The 16,684-nt window shown below is 41.8% G+C and overlaps 3 protein-coding genes across 3 annotated transcripts; 2 read left to right on the forward strand and 1 right to left on the reverse strand.

Annotated features, from left to right (window-relative positions):
- Positions 1-392: 392 nt before the first annotated feature.
- On the reverse strand, positions 393-3,578 carry LOC130176792 (endonuclease domain-containing 1 protein-like). Its single transcript, XM_056388105.1, has 2 exons — positions 2,198-3,578; positions 393-2,000 (listed from the first exon to the last, which is right to left on the reverse strand). Exons 1-2 carry the CDS (start codon positions 2,489-2,491, stop codon positions 1,395-1,397), a joined length of 900 nt encoding a protein of 299 aa, XP_056244080.1. The 5' UTR covers positions 2,492-3,578; the 3' UTR covers positions 393-1,394.
- Positions 3,579-5,766: 2,188 nt separating this feature from the next.
- aplnr2 (apelin receptor 2) lies at positions 5,767-7,718 on the forward strand. Its single transcript, XM_056387778.1, has one exon. The coding sequence runs from the start codon at positions 5,815-5,817 to the stop codon at positions 7,276-7,278; it is 1,464 nt and encodes a 487-aa protein (XP_056243753.1). The 5' UTR covers positions 5,767-5,814; the 3' UTR covers positions 7,279-7,718.
- Positions 7,719-8,113: 395 nt separating this feature from the next.
- hdac10 (histone deacetylase 10) lies at positions 8,114-16,562 on the forward strand. Its single transcript, XM_056388415.1, has 20 exons — positions 8,114-8,454; positions 9,607-9,741; positions 9,865-9,961; positions 10,065-10,162; positions 10,547-10,651; positions 10,749-10,817; positions 10,906-11,032; positions 11,579-11,644; positions 11,730-11,789; positions 11,988-12,077; positions 12,403-12,509; positions 12,599-12,666; positions 13,057-13,300; positions 13,479-13,569; positions 13,702-13,787; positions 14,146-14,202; positions 14,312-14,393; positions 14,760-14,948; positions 15,040-15,199; positions 15,305-16,562. Exons 1-20 carry the CDS (start codon positions 8,390-8,392, stop codon positions 15,316-15,318), a joined length of 2,010 nt encoding a protein of 669 aa, XP_056244390.1. The 5' UTR covers positions 8,114-8,389; the 3' UTR covers positions 15,319-16,562.
- Positions 16,563-16,684: the final 122 nt, after the last annotated feature.

Genomic DNA, 16,684 nt, shown 5'->3' on the forward strand with positions numbered 1-16,684 from the left:
AATGTATTTTGGGCTCTTTATCAGTCTGCTGCTGGTCAAAACAGACACTGTGGAGCTGACCATCTGGCACTGTGGCATATGCCAGCTGGCAGGACCCAGCTGCCTCCTCAAACCAAATGCGATTACTAATCATATCACTCACCCTGGGGCCATGTCTGCCCTCCTAGTTTTGGATCATTTCTTTATTTTTATGTTTTGATGGTAATGTTTGTAGCATCTATGACCTGCTGTTACAAAGCACAACTAAAGAGGTCTGACTAGGTCCAGAGCAATGGTAATGGGAGAAACATTATAATTTTTTATTTTTACATCTCACTTTATTTAAACTCAATTTTTATCATTGTGTTGTTTGTGATCCAAATGTAAACAAAAGGGTTTCCCCACCACAAACGCAGAACCCACTTCATTACTGCTTTTTATTCTGATCAAGAAACACATTATCACATCTAGAAGTAAAACAAATAAGTAAAATATGCATAATGTTAATAGCCTTGTCATTTATAGGGAAAAAACTCCCTAAATGAAATGGGGATATTGTCTCGGTTTTTGCTGAATTTGTCTTGAGTCTTACAAAGAGAGGAGCAGAGTAATGCTGCAGCTTAAGAGGCTGGATGTGAAAATGTAAAACTCTTGGTCTAATCTGTCTGTGCTGAACAAAAGGCTTACACAGGCAGGTGTAGTTCCCAGTCATGAAAAGGATAAGATAAAGTGAATGAAGAGTACAGCCCCGTATGCTGTGGGTTTATCATAGTGAGCGTATGCACAACAAAAGCTTGTTAAGCTTCTCCCATCTAATCCAACACAATTGAAATTATAACCAAGGAAAATATATGGAGAACTAGTAAAGTTTCAGATATTACTTGAGATTTTTATTTCATATGCCAACATTGGGGACCGTACATTTTGTATGTCACAAAACCTAAGCTCAAAGCTCCACTTAGTAGCTTTTCAGAGCTTTCAGCTACATCATCTTCAGGTCTTCTTCAGTAGAAATGCATCTCTGAAAAGCCAGTAAGTGAGATTATCCTGTTCTACTGCGTATTTTTCTTTTTCAACAAAATCTACAGAGTAAGTAATGGGTAATATAAGTAAAGATTAGTCTAGTTATTAAGCAAATCAGGGTGCTAGTGGTGAGAAGAACATGTCAGGCCCAAGCAAAATGAAATTATTTCCTAAATCTGAAACCCACAGAGCAATTACCTGCAAAACTTAATTGTATAATAGAAATCAAAGCTATGTGAACCACTCTTTTTATTTAATAGATCAGTTTAAATGAATATTATTATATGATATTATGAAATGATTCATTCTTAATCAGCTGCTAAATGTTGCATCCTACTGACAGTGATGTAAATATGAAGCTATACTAAATCTGATGGACCATCCTCATGTTTTCAAGGCAGGTGCAGGGCACTGTTGGCACTATTAGGAGGCACACAGTTGTCATAGAAGATCTGGAAAGAGCTTTCAACATAAGTGACCTTCTTCAGGAAGTCCTCCAGCTGCTGCACCGTCATCTCCTGAACCCTATTATTCTCGCTGTCGTTGAGCCCGTAAGCTGCAAACGTTGGCAACTTGGAGCGCTCAGAGTACGGTGCATTGTGGTCAAAATCAATACAACAGTAGGCCGACCAGAAGTAGGTGGGGATGCCCAGGCGGTTGATGTTCTGGCGGCGGATTGTGTGACCCGAGGTGGTGATCCCGGTGACCACATAGGCGCTGCCTCGGCAGTAGTTGTTGAGCCGCCTGCGGATGGTGTGCTCGTGCGTTTTCCAGGGACCAATGTTGAACTCTCGCACCTGAGGGACCACATTTGTCAGAGTGTAGGTGGCTGCCTTGTCGTCGGGATGGGCCTGGTGCTCGTCTGGATTCAGCTGTCCACGCTCGAAGATGACAGTGTTAGAGTAGTCGTCGAGGACGGCCTGTGCATCTTCAAAACTCTTATGAATGTTTTCAGAAGGGAACTGCTGCATGTCTCTGGGGCCAGACACTGTGGACAGCTGCCAGGATGAACAATGTCATTATTAAAAAGCAAAAAAATCTGTTTACAATACAGTAAATAGATTACAATAAATAAATTCCCAAATATGACTAATTCCTGAAGGGTTGCTCCAAAATCTCTTCCCATACACACCTGAAATGTTTCATATTTAAAGTCTTAAGCTGCATAAACAGCAAATACAAAAAACACCCCTACCTGTGGCTCATACATCCAAGGCACATCTACTTTCTTGGAGCCGTCTGAGCGCTTGAAAATGTACGCAGAATAAACAGGGATGTGGTTGAAGGTGTCATACAGAGTCACAAATCGAGGTTTTCCCTCATAGAACTGGCAAATCTTCTTGAACGGCTGCTCCTCGAGCCCTCGAGGCTGTGTGCCCATGTACAGGAACTGTTTACACTCAGGAGAGAAGCTTTCCTGCACCTCAGCTCCTGCCATCACAACGATAACCAGGCAGATCAGGCCTTGATATGTTATGTGGGCAATCATGACGAAAAGTGCACTATGTCCCCACGGTGCATTTAATCCCTCTGAAAAGCTGTCCTGCTGTGTGGAGTCAGCCTCATACCATCTCAGGCATATTATGCAAATTCTTATCTTTCTCCCTGTACAAGTGTCCAAACCATTACCATGTTTGAAAAGCCAGTAACCAGCAGCAGTAGCCGTCACCAGCACAGCCAACTCTTTTCAGGGTTATAGTTCGGCTGGGAATTGAATGTGAGGCTGCCAAAAGCCATGAAGTAGTCCCACTGTAGAAGCTATAAAAAAAAAAAACAGAACAGGAGTGTGACAGTGTCAGTGAAGAAAAGTGCACAGGCATGAAAAATAGCATTAATGATGATTCTGTTCCATTCAGTCCATGTCAGAGTGTCTGCACCATCCTGAGAGGTGATCTAATGAACCAAAAGAAGTGAGAACACTTGTGTTCTAGGGGCTTTAACAACATCTCAACTGTGATCAAAGCCAAATTTTAAGGACAATGCAGTCATTTAATATGTTTAATGTTTCAGATCTTGAATTCAAGCCTATTGCTAATTTTGGATGAACAGAGGTTACAGCTGACTGCACTAACTCCCATCTGTGCCAAAAGCCTTTTATAGGCATATTATGACATCTTTTATCAGGCTGGCTTAGAGAATGGTTGATCAAGCACACCCAGAATAGAAAAACTTCCTGGTGGCTCCGTCCACTGTAACTGTTAAAACAAATAAATTAACACTCTCACAAATAAAGTTTTTTTTTTTTTTATAGCTGACATTTTGACCTGCTACAGTATGAAGGGCACAGGTGCTACTATGGACACTGATGATAGCTCTGTTTTATTCAGCTGGTTAATGAAGGCAGTGTGACAGTGAGCCAGCAAGAACAACAGCAGCATTGTTAACTTTATGATTTACACCTGTGGCTTTCCTGCTGGGACATGTCAAAATGTTCACAATGAGCGCTGGATCGTGCTAAGTATAGAAACAATATTTTTTACAATAAGTGCTGTCTTACAGCACAATGTGCATCTCCATTGGTCCAACCCTGTTGTTTCCCACTGTGACGCTCAGCCACTGTTTCCCCCTCAATGAATGTTATATTTACCCTTTCTTTCTTTCCCTCTCAGTAAGTACAGTTGTGTGTGTGTGTGTGTGTGTGTGTGTGTGTGTGTGTGTGTGTGTGTGTGTGTGTGTGTGTGTGTGTGTGTGTGTGTGTGTGTGTGTGTGTGTACACACACTGGCATGTCTCAGTGAGAGAAAAGACCAATGTTTTTTAGAAACATCTGTTTCCATAACAACAGGTTGATGGCAGCGTGACCTCTGCCCCTATAGAAACAAACACTTCCTGTTTACATGTTGGATCATCTTCAGTGTTTACACTGTACCCCATGCTGACCTAGTATCTGTCCATCCATCCATCTTAGATGTAACGGTAACTGTGGTTGAGAAACAGCATTTAAAATCGCCATTATTTTAAAGCAGAGCTACATCTCTTGTATGAAAAGAGCTCTATAAATAAAGTGCATTATTTTTCATTATTATTAGAATCTCCCAGGAACAAAAAGAAAAAAAAGAAAAGCCTCTAATGTCCCATGAAAACTATGTTTTATTATCATCTTCTAGGGTGAAGTTACGATGATGTCGACATCTTCTTTGAGAGACTTGTCACAGTGGAGATAAGTGAGGGGTTGCTGAGTACAAGATATGAGGACTCTTTATTAACTACCTGGAAACCTTGGATTCTGTTGACCTTTACTTTTAATAAATGCCTGTTAACCTGAATAAAACTGAATGATGAGTACACTGCTTTCAAAACTGGTGGGCTGGAAAAAGCCTGAAACAGCATTTAGCCTATGCGACATATAAAACTGTCATTGAACAGATTTGTTTTGTGCTGTGAAGTGGCAGCCTCCTTATGGCGAGAGACAACACAGCTGTGAGTGAGCATCTACTTTCATCTGAAAACCTTTCTTTTTGTTACACCGGGTGTGTACAGATCATGGTGTGAAGGCCTTTTTTTCTTTACATGTATTCATGAAGGCTGCCTCACGCACACGTCCACTCCTCTACTCTGACATTGTGGTCTGACGATGCGTGTGAGGGCTGTTAGCTGTTGTTTGTCCTCAGTGTGGGTTGTTACATTTGACCTCCATGTGTTTGAACGTGTGAGAATCCGGGAACAAAGAGTGTGTGTGTGTGTGTGTCTCGCTTGTGTACTGTCATGTGCGTTTGGATGTGTTTGTGTCTTTGCATAGAGAATATGAGCAGCACAGAGAATCGGGGTGGGATCTGTTTGTGTGTCTCGAGTTTGTGTGTGTTCACAGGGGGGGGGGGTTATTGTGTCTCTCGAGAGGGGAGTGTGTTTGTGTTGAGCGGGGGGTGTTTGCAGGTCTCGTAACTCTCTGCAGGGGTGGTCTGGGTTTAAGAACAAGAGAAAGGAGGGCCCTGTGTGTGTGTGTGTTTGTGTGTGTTTGTGTGTGTGTGCGCGCACGCTCCTGTGTATATATATTCAGACTTAAGAAGAAGACACACCTTCCTCAGCTGACACAGTATAGATGCAGAGATTGAGAGACAGTGAAATGAGAGGAGACAGGATGAGAGGGCAGACACTGACTTTTGCTCCTCAATGATCATCACACAGTTATAAGAATTTCCGAGAGGATTTCATCAAAGCTGCAGCCTGAGGTAAGTGTCTGTAGAGAGCCTCATCGTGATTCCTCACAGGACTTGGCCCTTATTTAGGATAACTTTAGTGTTTCCATTTCATCTGACTTTATATGTCTACTCAGATCCCTTTTTTTTTTGTTACTGCCTTGGTCTCTGATGTGATGCAGCGCCCTCTCCAGTGTGCAGTAAGAATAAAAAGCTGTGAGCTTAAAGGTGGCAGCAAAGTCACAGAAGGTGTTAAAATTGTTTTTTTTAAAAAAGGAGTAGGATGAGCATCAGAGGAGCTAAAATTACACGCGGTAACATTTTGGGGTTGTGTGCAGGACAGATTCATCTTAAGACTAAACTCCTTGACTAATCTGTGTGAAGCTAAACTTTGACTTGTTATAAGCTATGCGTGTAGAATATTTACAGTGTTTGCTTCTGTGGGAAAGGTGTATGAATCTCACGAGGTGCAGAAGGAGATGTGAAAGTGAAAAGGGGGACAACCAATTCACAACTGGAACCAGGACCCAAAACCTCATATCTAAAACAGTTGTACCAGTGCAGGAGTTTTGACCTTCTGCTTCTAATCGACTTCCTAATAACTTCCGTCTCAGCAGGAAAGCACTGCAGCCTGCTGTGATTTTAATGGAAACTCATTTTATGTGAAAAACACAGGAGATGGACAGACAGATGTCAGATGCTGACCTCCTCATCTCCCCCTCTCCCTCTCCCCCTCCCCTCTTCCACTGCGACTACACCGACTGGTCTCCCTCCTTCTCCATCATCCCATCTGTCTACCTGCTGGCTTTCCTGGTTGGTTGCCTCGGCAACACCCTGGTGCTCTGGGTCTACCTGGACCGAGCTGAGGGGAGGAGAACGAGGACCAGAGAGAAAAAACAAACTGGAGTTGGAAGGCTTTGTTGCGCCCACATTTTCAGAAGCAGTCAGCAGAACATTGACAGACCTGGTAGAGTTCAGCACGAGAGAAAAAACTGTGGATTTTCCTCGGGACAAAACTACAGACCCTCTTCTCACTCCTCCGCCTCCACCTCCCCCTCCAATCCTCCCTCCATGCCTCGCCCCTCTCGCTCACTGACAGACTCTCTGATAGCCAGCCTGGCGTTGGCTGACCTCTGCTTCCTTGTGACCCTCCCTCTGTGGGCTGTCTACACAGCCATGGGTTACCACTGGCCCTTTGGGCAACCCCTCTGCCAAATCAGCAGCTTCCTCACTGCTCTCAACATGTATGCCAGCGTGTTCAGCCTCAGCATGCTCAGTGTGGAGCGGTACTGGGTTCTGACCGGACGCCGCCACTCCGGCCACCATGCCCCGCGGAGGTGCCCCAGCAGGGCTTTGTGGATACTCGGGGGAGTGTGGGCGCTGGCGGGGGTGTTGGCGCTTCCTGGTTTGCTGCTGCGCTCCGTCCAGGAGGTGGAGCTAGACTCTGAATCTGAGGATGATTGGCAGCTAGAGCCTGCTGACTCTGGATCAGTCTTCCTCTCCTGCCAGATGGATTACTCCATGCTGATGGGAGCAGAGCTGGAGGAGGCAGAAAAAGAGAGGGCAGAGATGTGGTGGATGGCCGCCCTGAGTCTTAAATCAACTCTAATTGGCTTCCTGCTCCCTCTTGTCATCTTGCTGGTCTGCTACTGCTCACTGGCCCAGCTCCTCAGCAGGCATTTTGGACAGGGCCCTCGCCCTGACCGCAGACGTCAGCGCAGACTCCTCAGGGTCATCGTCACTTTAGTGATGGCCTTCTTTCTGTGCTGGCTGCCCCTGCATGTTAATAAGACTGTGTCCATGCTGCTAGAGTTTGGTTTTGTCCCATACTCCTGTTCTTTAGATCAGATTTTACTGGCTGCTCAGCCCTACGTCACCTGTTTAGCTTACCTCAACTCCTGCCTTAACCCTCTCCTCTACGCTGCCTGTGATCCCTCTTTCAGGAAGAGATGCAGAGGAGCTCTCCTCATGCTGTGTAGAACAAGTAGAAGAGGAGCAGAGGGAGCGAGGGAAGGAAAGAAGGATGAAGGAGAGGAAGAGAAAGAAGAGAGGAGCTCAGCTTTTCCCACAAGAACACAGGAGACAGACAGGACAGTGGAGGAGATGGTGGGGGAGGTGGGTGGCATGGTGGCTGAAGGGTGAGAGGCCACAGGAACGATGGCTCAACTTCCAAGAATATAACTGTCTACAAATGAAAAGGTTAACCTTAAATCTAATTTCACCTTGAAGTGTGAAGACATCAAGTTATGCTGTTGCTTAAGAACAGTAGCACTATGTGACAGTCATTTTTGAACTTGTGTTGTTGTTGAAGACAATTGACGCCTACAACAGACTCAGACTCTGGAAGACATGGTGTCAAATGTCAATATTTTCAGAATAAACATCTTCCATCATATGTACATTTATAATTATAATTCACTGTCTCCAGTCCGAACATTTCCCACAGGAAATATGCCACCACTTCCCCAGAGATAGTCCCTGGCTAAAGCAAATATTCTGGTCATATGATCTGTTTCTATATTTTAGCTATACCCTGAATTGTTTATTGATTTTTGTTGCACTGTTTTTATTGTAGTTTCCCCATTAAAAATGCATCCTGTAAACTCACATTTGTCTTTTTTTTTGATTGACGTTTTTGACTTTTCTTCATTACATGAAAAGGAGGTATATAGACATAGTAACACATGTAAAGAGAAAAACAAAAAAAAATCCTGGCTAAAGGTTCCTAGGTTGATATGAGTGTAGAGTATGTTTAGATTACACTGAGGTGTAAAGTGAGTGGAGGCAAGCTCTGATGAAGAAACCAGTTCGTAGAGAAATGAAAGAGGAAGCAAAAATAGCAGCTAAATAGCAGCACCATGGGTGTATTTCTCCTTTTTATTTCAAAGAATACTGTTACTAACAGTCTGCACGGAACCTGCAGCCTCGAGGTCCCCTGCACCCCGCCCACAGGGTGGCGCTGATGATCCATTGAACTGTTAGACAACCTCCATGAAACTAGTTTGACTTAAGGACTTCACTCATGTCCACATGAGCCGACCACACTGTTTAAATTGTGTGATGCAGAATATAAGGGAGCTGCTTACGCTGAAAGTCGGGAAGTCTGGATAAAGCTGCTTACTAATCGATTCACTTTGAAATTTGTTCGTGCACAGTTTATATTAGAAACAGTCTGCCACAGGAAGACACTGCTGCACTGCAGAAACGCTGGTGCATGTGTTGCAGTCCCGCTGCTGGACTGGTTTGAAAAGTAATGAAGATGGGAACAGCGTTGATCTATGATGAGGAGATGACAAATTACAAACTGCTCTGGGTTGAGTAAGTATACACACAGTTTGGTGCATACTGCACAGCTAGCTGTTAGCTTGCTAATCAAGTGAACTTGGATGAATGTAACGTGAGCTTTCCAGTGTTTATCCACTGGTTAACTGTCGCTACACTTAACCTATTTTCATCCCTCTGTGCTCAGAGACTTTTAACTGTTCGTTCAGGTAACGTTACTTAACTACTGTAACGTCAGGTAAGATAACTGCTACGAGCTATAATCTTAGGGAAACCAAAGTGTAATGGGTTAAATATTTGATAATTTCATTGCACGAATTAGTAAGTAATTGATTGAATAATTAGTATCCTCTAATTATTTAACGCATTCTCTATCGCGTTAAATTACTCTGGTGGTAGGAACTGAAGTTGCAGATTGTTGTTGCTAGTCCAGTCGCTTAGTGAAGAGCACTAACTTCCGTTAGCTCCCTAAGCTAACAGCTATATCAATGTGCCCTCAATTTACTAAGTTGAACTTCAATTTTCATTTTCTCGTCATCGTTTTTTTCATACGGTTTTATTGTTGCTGTGCACATTGCTTTAGCACTTTTATTTTACTCCTTGCTGTGTCTGCTAAACTTACAGCTGTATTCATTCAGTTCAAAATAAACAAAACTGCAAATCCAAATGTTCGATTTTGGGTATACATCGGTATTTTGGCAGTCAGACACAACGTCAGCGTAACTTTGACATAATTTCACACATTTTAAGTGAGGTTCTTGTGTTTGGGTTGGTGCCATGTGTTTTGTGTTCACATTAAACACACAGTTACAGTTGCAGTTATAGTTGATGGTTTGCATTGAAAGTTAACTGTGAAACTGCTTTTTAACTGAATTAAAAATACATTAAAAAAATTGCAGTACATATTCTTCATTATGTCTTATTAACACTGAAGACTTGACTTCTCCCGTCACATTTCATTTGTTAAATGGTTTTTAAACTGTTTCTGCAAAGAACTGGCAAAGATTGCAAAAAAAACCCCAAAAAACTGAACTACTAATTTAGTAAATTTTGTAAAACCTTAATTTCACAGGCTCAAAAACAAAATCAGTTGTCCCTAGTGAGCATTCACTACTTCACATACACATCTAGAACACAAGTCAACACAGAATCCAAACCCCTGTGTCTGAAATGTTTCTCTTTCTCCAGTCCAGCATGTAAGATCGAAGTACCTGAGCGTCTGACAGTGAGTCATGAAGCTTTGGTCAAGAGCGGTCTGGCTGATCGCTGTGTGTCCGTACCGGTACGTGAGGCGACAGACGCAGACATTCTGCTGGTTCACAGGTCAGTCCTGATCTTGACAAAGATCTCCCACCTGGTTCAGTTTGTTATACTAATTCTGGTCATGCAGCTGAGATAAAATACTTATAATCACTCTGTTACGTGCACTTTTTCTGGTACCAACAGTGAGGAATACCTGGAGGCAGTGAAGAAGACCCCTTACATGACTCTGGAGGACCTGAAGGAGTTCACCCTCCAATACGGCGACGTCTACTTCCACCCAGTTAGTCCAAAACTCAAAGATACTTATTTGTATCTCATTTTTGTTCATTCAGTGGTAATTGTAATTCAGTGGTATGGTAATTGATTCTCATTAACTCTCTTAGAACATCTATCACTGTGCCAAGCTGGCTGCAGGAGCCGCTCTGCAACTGGTGGACAGTGTTATGACGGGGAAGGTGAGGAATGGCATGGCTCTGGTCAGGTGAGGCTGTTTAAGCAGTGAGACACAGCAGTGCTGATATGTACTCTGATGCTGCATTGAGTGTTTGACTGGAAGGATTAGATACTGTTAACAGAGTGGAAAACGGATGCGACGGTAGAAGTCAACAGAGATGTTTTATTCAGGATAGAATTGGCTTGTGGTCAAAAGACGTGTGCACATTGTTCCACAACTGCAACATCTGTCTATTGAGAGAATCTGTGTTTGCTCAGAGTAAAGAGCAGTGATGAGATATGGACTGAACCAAAACATTGAGGATTATAAAATATAAACTGGTACTGAGAATCATGTTGTATTTCATTTATCTAAAAAGTGAAGATCTTTATGGTTCCAGTTGAAATGTGTCATTTAACTTCTCTGTCACAGACCACCAGGACACCACAGTATGCGCAGTGCTGCCAATGGTTTCTGCGTGTTCAACAATGTGGCCATAGCAGCTCGATATGCAAAGCAAAAATATGGAGTAAAAAGGTGTCGTGACTTGATTTATTTTGTTTGTTAATTTTGGAAGAACGTACTGTATTGATTCTGTCTCCATGTATTTATTTACGTCTTTGTGTTTTTTCAGGGTGTTGATAGTTGACTGGGATATACATCATGGTCAAGGGGTGCAGTACTGTTTTGAGGATGATCCAAGGTGAGTCTCTTAAAGATCCTGAATTGTTCATGTGGATGTTGTCTCGTCTTCTGCCATAATAAATTCTGCATTCTACGTTTTGCCCCAGCGTGCTCTACTTCTCATGGCACCGCTATGAGCATCAGAAATTCTGGCCTCAACTTAGAGAGTCAGACTTTGACAGTGTCGGCAAAGAGAGAGGGGCTGGATTCAATATAAATGTGCCATGGAACAAGGTGAGTAACCGCTGAAATTATTATTGTTATGTACTTGTTAATTGGCTAGGTCGCCTTTGTACAAATGTTCCTTGCTTTATCTTGGACTCTGTTTTTTTGTGTTGACTGAAACAAAATAATGGAAAGAGAGTAAATGTGCTGATGTGCAGTAAAATTAATAGCATTTTTCTAGAAATTATACAAAAAATTGAATGAAAGAACAGCACAAAGATCATTTTTAATACGTTACACTTAAGGCTGCAACTTATATTGATTATTAGTATCCATTATTGATTAATTAATGAGTCACTAATAAATGTCAAAAACTGTCAAAAGCCTAAAGTGGTGTTTTGATGTTCTGACCACCAGGTAACACAGGTTCACACAGGTTCACACTGGCTCACAAAGGAGCAACAAGCACCTTTAACCAGTTTTGAGACTGAAAACAAAGAATGTTTTCATCATGTAAAACACATCGTCAGTCAACAAACTAACTGTCTTTGTTGTGCGCATAAGATTGCTCGTACCAGTGTTTTTATTTAAGAGGTCATGTTATGATATTTTCAGGTGGGAATGCAGAACAGAGACTATCTGTCAGTCTTCTGTCATCTCCTTCTGCCTGTGGCGTACGAGGTGAGACAGGAAAATTCACACTTTGCTGACAGACGGTCTGATGTGTTGGACATGATTCATCTGAGCTTGTGGTTCTTTGTCACAGTTTTGCCCAGACTTGGTGTTGGTGTGTGCGGGCTTTGACTCAGCCATCGGTGACCCAGAGGTACTGAAAATAAATTACTATAATCAAACTTAAAATGCAGTTGGAATATTTCTGCGGATCCTTTCTTGTGTATGTTGAATTTACGCAGTATCATATGCATGATCAACCTTTGCACTGTAAAACTGTCCAGTGTCCAGTGTTTTCCGTCATTGGAACGTGACGTGCTGAGCTAACCTTCGCGATGGTCTGTGATTTCAGGGGGAAATGTGCGCCACTCCAGACATATTTGCCCACCTCACTCACCTTCTGATGAACCTTGCGGGAGGCAAATTGTGTGCTGTGCTGGAGGTCAGTCTGTCGTCGTCATGCTACACAAAAAAACTCTTACTAACATGAACACAAATGCAACAAATATGTTCTTTAAATATATGTTTATCTCTTTTAACACCTGCCCTCCTGGATACACGATCATTTCAGTTTGTTTTCCACTGTATCCGTTGGATTATTTTTAAGACGGTGTATTCTTTTTTAAAAAAGAAGTCTAATCTATTGAGACATACAGTATTATACAGTCATTTTTTGCACTGTGCCCACAGTCTTGGACAGTTTAACATAGTTCTAGCGACCTGTGTGCGTAACAGAAAGTTGTAAAAGGTTTTACTGTGTTTTCCAGGGAGGCTACAACTTGACTTCCCTCGCCCAGTCTGTGTGTCAGACAGTTCAAACGTTGCTTGGAGATCCTGCACCTCGACCTGCAAACCTCTACGGTCCCTGTACAAGGTCTTTCTCTCAGTCAGTTTAGGCGTCAAACCTGGTCCTGTATGTGTGTGTGTTTTACAACTGCAGTGAATTTATTTTTCTCTTTTCAGTGCACTTGAGTCCCTTCACTGTGCTCGATCAGCTCATAGACAGTACTGGTCCTGCCTCAAACATGCAGGTATAACTTCTACATAAATTATGTGTTGAGCTTTTCCTTAAAAAGTTGAAAGTTCACATTGCACATCTATAATGCGGTGAGGAACAGCTATGGAGGCCTGGTAAACTCATTTCTTTCTAACTCCACACCTCCACATTTTTTTTCATGTAGTCTTGAACCTCAGAGGCGCTGACTCAGACTTTGTGCACTTTATACAGCTGTTTTACATCTGCAGTAGTACTTTCCAACTCCTGTAAACAGACTTTGATGTGTAATATTGGTGGAATTTCTCCTTTAATTAGCCAATGTCCCAACCAGAGAGCTGACCTGGAGTACTTCATGATTACCTCATGACACTTTTATATTTTACATTCACTGCTTGATAAAACATTTTATCCCTCTTTCCTCCAGCTGATCTACCCTCCTCTGATATCAGCACCAAGCGCATTAAACTGGCGGAAGAAGAAGAAAACACAGAGGATAAAGGAGAAGAAAAGAAAAGTGCAGAGGAAAAGGTGTGGCCAGAGCCTCCGAGACGAGTCACTCCTGCTGTTCGTGCTGCTGTGGTGCTCCCTGATGGTGTCGCCTGCCCTGACGGATGTAAACACTTTGGTTCATCAGAGGATATCCCCCCGCTCATGGTCGACAACCTCAAGTATGGAGCTGTGGTTGGTCACCGTCCACTGAAGTTTAACGTTATTCATAGTGCTCAAATTTATTTCTTATTATTCACACAGGGAGAGTTGGTGCATGTATTCAAAATAAAAAATTCTAATCATGATTTTTTTTTTCCTACATTATTCAAAAATGTGTTTCTTTTTTGCCTCACTCAGAGAGAATTTCCTTGAAGATGTAGAGGACAGTGATGCTTCCTCCACCCTCTCCAGTCTTATTGCCCTTGTAGAGAAAATGATAAAGAACGAGGTAAAGTCAGGATATTTATTTGTGTCTCATCTTGCTGTGATCCGGCCTGCTTGTAAATACACTGCTTCCTTCGCTGACCTGCGTGCAGGAGGCTCCAGGCTTCTATAATTATATTTAATTACTGCCTCGCAGATCTGCAGCGGCTTGGCGCTGGTCCATGACGTCTCCATGGCGATGAAGTCTGTTGTCCAGTATGCTGCATCTGCACTCAGGAACCGGTATAACAATGTCGATCTAAACTGTACATACCCTGACTGTATGTTTTTAATATAGACTGTCTTGCTGGAAACGCCCTGCACTTAAAAGGACTGGTTCAACATTTTAAGAAATATGCTTATGCTGAAAGTTAGATGAGAAGGTTGATACCACTCTCATGTTTGAAGCATTAACAATAACAGCTCCCTTGAACTCAAAGCACAATATCTATAAGTATAACAGCATCTAAGGGCAGAAATTCCTTGAAATAACCAGTTGACTTCATTAGATATGAGTCAACCAGCAGAGGACATACCAGTGATGTTTACATGTTGAAGGATATTTTATTGTCTGATTTGATGCGGCTTCCTCTTATTGCAGGGTTTTGGTTGTGTGTGTCGGAGACGGGAAAGTCCCGAGTCACATCACTGAAGACGGGTGATTATCATTTGTGATTAAAGACTTGTTCCCCTTTTAGCAAATGAAACAAAGCTAATAATCTGCAAAAGCACAAACACCATGGCAACGAAAATGTTTCTGTGTTTAGGGAAACAGTCGTGGTGCAGTTCAGCGACAAGGAGTCAGACGAACAGATGTGCAAATATTACATTCCCGTGTGTCTGAAGAAGGTACTGTGTGTGTTTGATACTTGATATTCTCTCTGTGTTTATGTGTAGTTCTGTACTGGATGCTAATTCAGTAGTACTGTTTTCTTTCTATATGATCATATTATGACAAAGTTTTTCCTCCAAGATATTGTGGCTATAAAATTGTATCTTAATAAGTGTAATCTATATATTTATTGAACTCTGAACCCACGCTTGAATTTTTACAATTTAGTTTTAGAACATTGCAGTAAATATTGTACGTTACAAAGACAAAGACATTTATCTAGTCCATATTGTCCATGACTGTGTGTGTCACATTAGATTTATGTGTTTTTTCTAAATTTCCAATGGAAACACATCCCACATGTGTTTGTTGTCCTCCTGCAGGGCCTCAGTGACGTGTCCGGGTTCATACAGGCCGTGTTGGGCCTCCTCCTGCCTCTGGGATACGAGTACAACCCCAGTCTGGTTCTGTTGGTTCGGATGTCAGATAATGGACTGTCTGAGAGTGTGTGGCTACAGCTAACGGGTCTGCTGCAAGGCCTCGCACAAGGACACATGCTGGTACTCATGCAGGTAAGAAGGTTGGGGCCAATTTTATAACAGTACAGTGAATGCAGTTTTATTCTTTGTTTGTGCAGAAGGACAAGTTTTGAGTTTCTTTCAGGAAGCTGAGGAGGCATGTGTCGGGCCTACAGCTTCCTCCCTCCTCGGGGACCCTGCCCCTTCTTTAGGACAGCTTCTGGCCCCTCCACCGGAGGATGTGGAGTCTGTGGAGAGCCTGAGACACAGGCTGAAGGCTGACTGGAAACTACTACAGACCACAGGTGAACAGCAGCATCACGTATAAACATGACACATAAGCTGACATCCTCGGAGTTTAGAAACTGATCTGCACTATAATAACTGGAGTTTCTGTCTCCTGAAAACAGCACAAGATACTTGAAGAGGTGCAGAGCACCGAAGCTGATTCTGCTTATTTTTGTAAAAAAGAAAAAAAAAATCTGAAGCATTTCAAGTCTTGATACAATTTTGTATTTTTTCTAAGTTTTATTGTTTGAAATTGAAATGATTGAAATTCATGAAAATATTGTAAATGCCATGGTTGATTAATCTGCATTGACAGGGTTTTGATACATAGATTAACACACGGCAACAGCTCTGCTGTAATGCTGTAAACCTTTGTTTACATCAACAATGTTTGGGACATTCACAGTTTAATGAATTCTGATGAGGTGAAAAACACATGGTATTTTTTCCATCTGTAAATCAAACACTAATGTTTTTATGAATAGACTGAATCGACCTTTAAATAATGAAAAGCTGATAGCAATTGAAATGATGTAGACCCTTAAAAATGAGAGAGCACTAGCTAACAGCTGACAATAGTTTATCATTACTTTAATATAAACCCAGTTCTACTCTCGTTAGTTAAACTCTTTAATATTATTGTTTTTATAATTTGTCTCTACATTTTTATAAATGATACCACATTACTAAATAAAATCTTAAAGTAAATTTTAAATAACTTTTATATTGACCTGGTGACAACCAACTGACGTTCATGTGTGGTTTGTAAATTGGGGATGTGATGCTTGTCTCAATAGAGTGTCTGAACTTCAGCCTTCTTCTCTGTTGATTTGATGCAATGACAGAAATAAAGGCCCAGTTTTGAGAGGAGGTGACAGAAACACCAAAACATTATTCTGTTTGCCAAACAGCAAATGTGGTCGCCAAAGGGTCGCCCAAACACTTCAGGCAACCTTTACACTAAAAGATAAATGATGAAGATGTAAGAAGAACCAGAAATCAGTAAGTGAATGCATCTGAAGCTCTGATCACTACATCACTGCATTTACAGCCTCAGAGAGCACTGTTGGCAGACGTGCATCAAATCAATGGAGAAAAACTGCAGCAGTTGCAGCTCAGCCACATTTCACAGTCTTCATTTCTTCACCAAAAGCTAAAAGGTGGACTTCTGAGATTAAATTCTATCCAAATAATTATGTACTTTAATATTTCATCACAAAATGTAGAGGTTTGCACATTGGGAGACTGTATTTAAGGGCTATTCTGTGGAAAATCTTCATTGTTTAACAATATATAAATATAACACTCAGCATTTGGATCTTTTACTTGGCTATAAAAGTCAAAATCACATGACAAAAAATAAAGAATACTCAACTACAAGTGAAAGTATTGCATTCGAAATCTTACTTATGCGAAAATACAAATACTATGAGCACCATGTATTGAAAGTATCAAAAGTAATGCATAATCAATGCCCCCTTTCAGAGTGTTATTTATCATAA

The sequence above is a fragment of the Seriola aureovittata genome, chromosome 10 (assembly GCF_021018895.1).
Source record: "Seriola aureovittata isolate HTS-2021-v1 ecotype China chromosome 10, ASM2101889v1, whole genome shotgun sequence".
NCBI classification, from domain to species: domain Eukaryota; kingdom Metazoa; phylum Chordata; class Actinopteri; order Carangiformes; family Carangidae; genus Seriola; species Seriola aureovittata.